Source organism: Pyxicephalus adspersus, unplaced genomic scaffold (genome assembly GCF_032062135.1).
Source record: "Pyxicephalus adspersus unplaced genomic scaffold, UCB_Pads_2.0 Sca1204, whole genome shotgun sequence".
Lineage (NCBI taxonomy): Eukaryota > Metazoa > Chordata > Amphibia > Anura > Pyxicephalidae > Pyxicephalus > Pyxicephalus adspersus.
This window is the reverse complement of record NW_027318211.1, coordinates 1,738-6,968: the sequence shown is the minus strand read 5'-3', so window position 1 is coordinate 6,968 and position 5,231 is coordinate 1,738. Positions and strand designations below refer to the sequence as shown.

The 5,231-nt window shown below is 37.8% G+C and overlaps 1 protein-coding gene across 1 annotated transcript; it reads left to right on the top strand.

The window, feature by feature from the left end:
- The first annotated feature begins 582 nt into the window (after window positions 1–582).
- Window positions 583–3,511, top strand: LOC140321191 (E3 ubiquitin-protein ligase RMND5A-like). Its single transcript, XM_072398041.1, has 4 exons — window positions 583–1,482; window positions 2,048–2,148; window positions 2,394–2,560; window positions 3,110–3,511. The coding sequence occupies exons 1-4, from the start codon at window positions 1,264–1,266 to the stop codon at window positions 3,277–3,279; spliced, it is 657 nt and encodes a 218-aa protein (XP_072254142.1). The 5' UTR covers window positions 583–1,263; the 3' UTR covers window positions 3,280–3,511.
- Window positions 3,512–5,231: the final 1,720 nt, after the last annotated feature.

Below are 5,231 nucleotides of genomic sequence, written 5' to 3'. Positions count from 1 at the left end.
TTTATTTACTTTTTTTGAATTTTAGTCAAACCTTTGTTTGCTAATATGTTGTCCCTAACCTGTTTTTTTTTTTTTTTTTTTTTTTTTTTTTTTTTTTAAGAGGTTTTATTCTCCCCCCCCGGCTGTTTTGGTTGGTTACTGAAGAGTTGAGTTACAATACTAGGGGCTGCCACTCACCTACAATTTCTTCTCACCTTCTCAAATTCTGTGTTGAAAACTGTTATTTTATAGCATATCTTTATTATCGGTGTATTTACTTTTTTTGAATTTTAGTCAAACCTTTGTTTGCTAATATGTTGTCCCTAACCTGTTTTTTTTTTTTTTTTTTTTTTCCACCTGGCACTTTCAGCACCCCCCCGGCTGTTTTGGTTGGTTACTGAAGAGTTGAGTTACAATACTGGGGCTGCCACTCACCTACAATTTCTTCTCACCTTCTCAAATTCTGTGTTGAAAACTGTTATTTTATAGCATATCTTTATTATCGGTTTATTTACTTTTTTTGAATTTTAGTCAAACCTTTGTTTGCTAATATGTTGTCCCTAACCTGTTTTTTTTTTTTTTTTTTTTTTTTTTTTTTTTTGCATAGAGGACAGAAAGATCTAATATTTTATGTAAACAAAATAAAACTGCACATAAATGGGTAAAGGTGGTTACATTTCGCTGACTTTAGACAACAACTTAAGTTTGCTTTTTTTTATCTAAATCAAAACTGAAGATTGAAAATTTTAGTTGGACTATTTAAGGTTCAGTAAAATGATTCCCAGCAGCTGGGGGGTTTACTGGGATATCATACATTAAATGCCAGCTTTGTGTACATTAATGAAAAGAATGAGAACAGACAGGTAAGTTTCTTTTATTGCTCAAGGGACATTGCCTATCCCTCTTTTAACCAATTAAACAAAGCTAAATTATCCTTGGAAGTACAAAAGGTGAGAATAATATAGGAAGTATATCACTAGGCCAATAATATTGAACGTGACTAGGATACGCCTGTAAATGTTGACATTCTGGCAATGTAGTAATTATATAGTTTTAGAAGTGCTAATTGTTGTTGTAAATGACTTCCCTTCGTGAGGCAGAACCAGTCTGCACTTGAACATGTGTATCAGGAATTGGAGCTCATCCAGTTCTAGCCGAGGTTTGTCACAAGCCCATGTAATGGTTTCATATAGGAGCTTTCCAGGACCACAAAAACATTGTTACCTGTTATGATCTGTGGATTGTACAATATGCAGTTTACAGTCAGAACAATGAAAGATAGCAATGTGTTTGGAACTAATGATTAACATTAGACAAATACACCACTGTAATGGCCATGTACTTCCATTTGCTTTGTATTTTGTACAGAATTTCGATGCAGACATCAGCAGTGTGGGCATTGATGGTTGCTGGCAGGCGGACAGTCAGCGTATTCTCAACGAGGTGATGGTGGAGCACTTTTTTAGGCAAGGCATGTTGGACGTGGCTGAGGAACTATGTCAGGTAGGTTCCCCAAACACTTCTTCCCTATCCCTAATGTGTGTATGAATTTGAAGGTGTCCAGAGGAAGAAGTATATCTATGGAGCTTCAGAAAAGCAAATTCTACTGTTCATGCTGTACAAAGACTTTATAGGGCACATACATGGGCAATTTTTCCCTACCTCTGACTGTACATGAAACCGTATGAAGCCATTCGGTTATTTCAATGATTTCAGTTGTTTGTTAATCAAGCTACCACCTATCACCTATTTTAGTCATCAAAGAAAGAAGCCTGGGTATGTAAATTGTAGCAATGTATTAAATAAAAATTCTAGTGTTCATAAAGCTACAGTTTCAACATATCAAGGTGGCATTGGTTCCCTCCCCGTTACCTAATAAGGAGGGGGGGGGGGTTGTTTTTGGGTTCTACAAGTTGGGCATTTTAATAATATTATTATTACACAGTATTTATATAACACTGACCTTTTATGCAGCACTTGACAAAGTCCATTGTCCTATCACTAATTTTAGCAAAAACATATTTTCATCATGTTTTAGTTTGCCAGTTTTGACTTTTCTCTATTTCAGGAAGCTGGTCTCTCCATAGACGCAAGCCAAAAAGAACCGTTTGTGGAACTTAACCGAATATTGGAAGCATTAAAAGTTCGAGTTCTCCGACCAGCATTGGAGTGGGTATTTCATAATCATGATGTATAGAGTTTATTGCTTGTTGGTCTTTTCTCATCCAGTTTAATATTAAATCTAGAGATTTTGGTAAGATGGCATGACCTGTGATGGTCCATATGTGAAAAGATAGAAAAGAACAGAATATTCCAGTATAATGATTCCAGTAAAGGAAAACGAATAGGATGACTATTGAAAACTGTGTTGGAAGTGGAGTTTGCCTTACATTTCTTCTTTATTTCTTTCTTAGGTGGGCCGTGTCAAACAGGGAAATGCTGATGGCACAGAACAGCTCTCTGGAGTTCAAGCTGCACAGGTTATACTTTATTAGTTTATTGATGGGTGGAGCGGCCAACCAAAGGGAGGCCCTGCAGTATGCCAAAAACTTCCAGCCTTTTGCTTTAAATCACCAGAAAGGTAACATTGTCATTTTAAACTGTTTTCCTTCTTTATATGTAATGCTTAGGAGTAGGAATTGTCAACCCTTCGGAGTGTATTTAAATAGGAAGTACACTTCTAGTGCCAAACTACAGCCACCACAGTGTTTCCACTAAATCTTCTTTGTGCTGGCTTCTACTAAACATTCACAAGAATCAACTGTGGGATGGAACCATTTTTGTTCTAGCATTATCCAGTTTTCAGCATCTAGTGCCTGGACTGTGATTCTGGCTCAAAGACAGTGTCTTTGTTTAAATATGTCTCGCAGAGATCTGCCCCTGCTGAAGCCTTTTTTTTACCTTTCAACTAGCTGTCATGTTACAATATTGGAAACGTTGTTATTGATTAAAAGTTTTTTCTTTAAAAAAAAAAAAAAAAAAAATTATATATATTTATATATACCCAGTTGCTGTATATTATGGCATGTCAGGAATTTATGTAGTAAAGATTCTGACGTATAAACATTAATAAGTTACATAATAGAATTATTAGCTGTATCTTTAATAATCCTGTTCCTCTGTTTTGTAGACATTCAGGTACTTATGGGAAGCCTGGTATACCTCCGGCAGGGTATAGAGAACTCGCCTTATGTTCATCTGTTAGATGCCAACCAGTGGGCAGACATCTGTGACATCTTTACTCGGGATGCCTGCGCCCTGCTGGGTCTCTCTGTAGAATCTCCTCTCAGTGTTAGGTAAATATCTTTTATCCTTACTGAGAGATGCATCTGTCTGTCATTTGCAACCCCTATTTAATGTACAGTGCTGCATATTATGTTATTATTATAATTAAACAGGATTTATATAGCGCCAACATATTACGCAGCGCTGTTGGCGCTAAATAAATACTGTTTAATAATAATAGAAGGGGTTTTAGTTTTAACCTCCCTGGTGGCATTTCTGAGAGTGGCTTGGGGTTCATCTTCAGTACCAATTGCAGTGGAATTGTAAAGGAGCTTACCTGGTCCCCACCCCCCATTTTGGTGTCCGATCTGCATCTCTTTCCCCTAGGAGGAAAAATGTTCCTTCTGCGCATGTCAAACTATGACAAAGGAGGAAAACAAAGCACGCGTGAATGAGTACAGCAAACTTAGTTTAATCCTTATCCCATATTATACTTCTCCCAATGTAGAGTAAGTAAAATTGGATCGCATTGGTTTTTCATAAACATATATAACAAAAGTGTCTGATCTGTAGATAAAGTGCCAAGGTGGGTGAAGAATGTGTTGTTCGGTTATATCCTAGGTTTTACCACAATTGTGGTTTACAAATATTTTCCATGTTAAGGAGAGTGATAGGTGCTAGACCTATTGTACACAAATGTAAGTCCTCCTCCAAAATCAATGGAACACCCGGATTTTACCTGGAGTGTTCCTTTTTCATCTCCTACCTGACTGCTTCCAACATTGAGCCCGATTCATTAAAGCTCTCCAAGGCTGGAGAGGATACACTTTCATCAGTGAAGCTGGGGGATGCAGAAAACCTGAAATGGATCTGGTCCAGGATTGAAAACATTTAATAAATGACTTTTTAGAAATCGATTACAGGTTTGCTGGATAACCCTTCTTCACTCATGAAAGTTTATCATCTCCAGCCTTGTGGAGCTTTAATAAATCAGGCCCATTAAATTTCCCCATTCCCCTCAATTCCAGCACTTGCAGTCATCTGCCAACAACTTGAGATGCATGGAAAAAAGCCCAGCAGCCACAACAGGTACCGTTATCACCATTACAAAAGAACAATTTAGACCTGCGTTGGGCCTCCTAAACCTTACTTATGTTCAAAATATGCTTCCTGACTGACCTATTCCTAGGTTTTATTTGTTTAGGTTTTTGTTTGGGCATTCCTAGACCAGAATAGTCTGTATTTGCAGAATATCTTTCACGGCGGATACAAGAGGACAGGAACACTACAGGTTAGTATTGGTAGAGTACATGCAATGCAGTTGTTGGATCACTTGATTTGTGCGTCCTTTTCCAGATTTGCCTAATGCTAAAGCTCAGGTGGTAAGTACACAGGGAAAACGGACAACATGGAGGAAATGCAGAATGTAGTAATGTGTTAAAGCATTTTTCTTGATCGTTTAACATGGGGTGGGGGGCCTGAAATAACTTTCAGGTCTTCATGGAACCTCTACTATAATTACTATAGCCGCAGCACAGCAGTGTGGTGATGGTCAGGAAGACGTACACCTTTATAGAGCCAAAAACAGATCAATGGTGTCAGTTAAAATAACCTGAGAAGCACAAATTTTTAAATGCTCAAGGAACCACTAGAGGAGAACCATGAAACACTGGTTTAGAAAACCTGTGTCCAAGGCTGAGAAAAAACTCATGTCATTCCTGATATATTACAAGTTGCATTCAGATAAAATTTATAACTGATGATTGGGTTATGGCATTCTCCATTTTCAAAGTGGTAATGCTTTCTAGTGTTCTTGCTTACCACTGAATACTTGCAGGCACCCCTTATGACATTCTTGGCCTAAATACCTAAAAAGAGGAGTTGGATAATACTCATGACTCTTTTGCGGTTGCTGCTGCGGTTTATTCTTTAAGGTGCAATACCCCTGACACTGCTGGTTTGGAGTATTCATCACTATTGCGGTAACTGTACCCTAAAGGTCTGCAGTATCCTTTCAGTCAAGATAC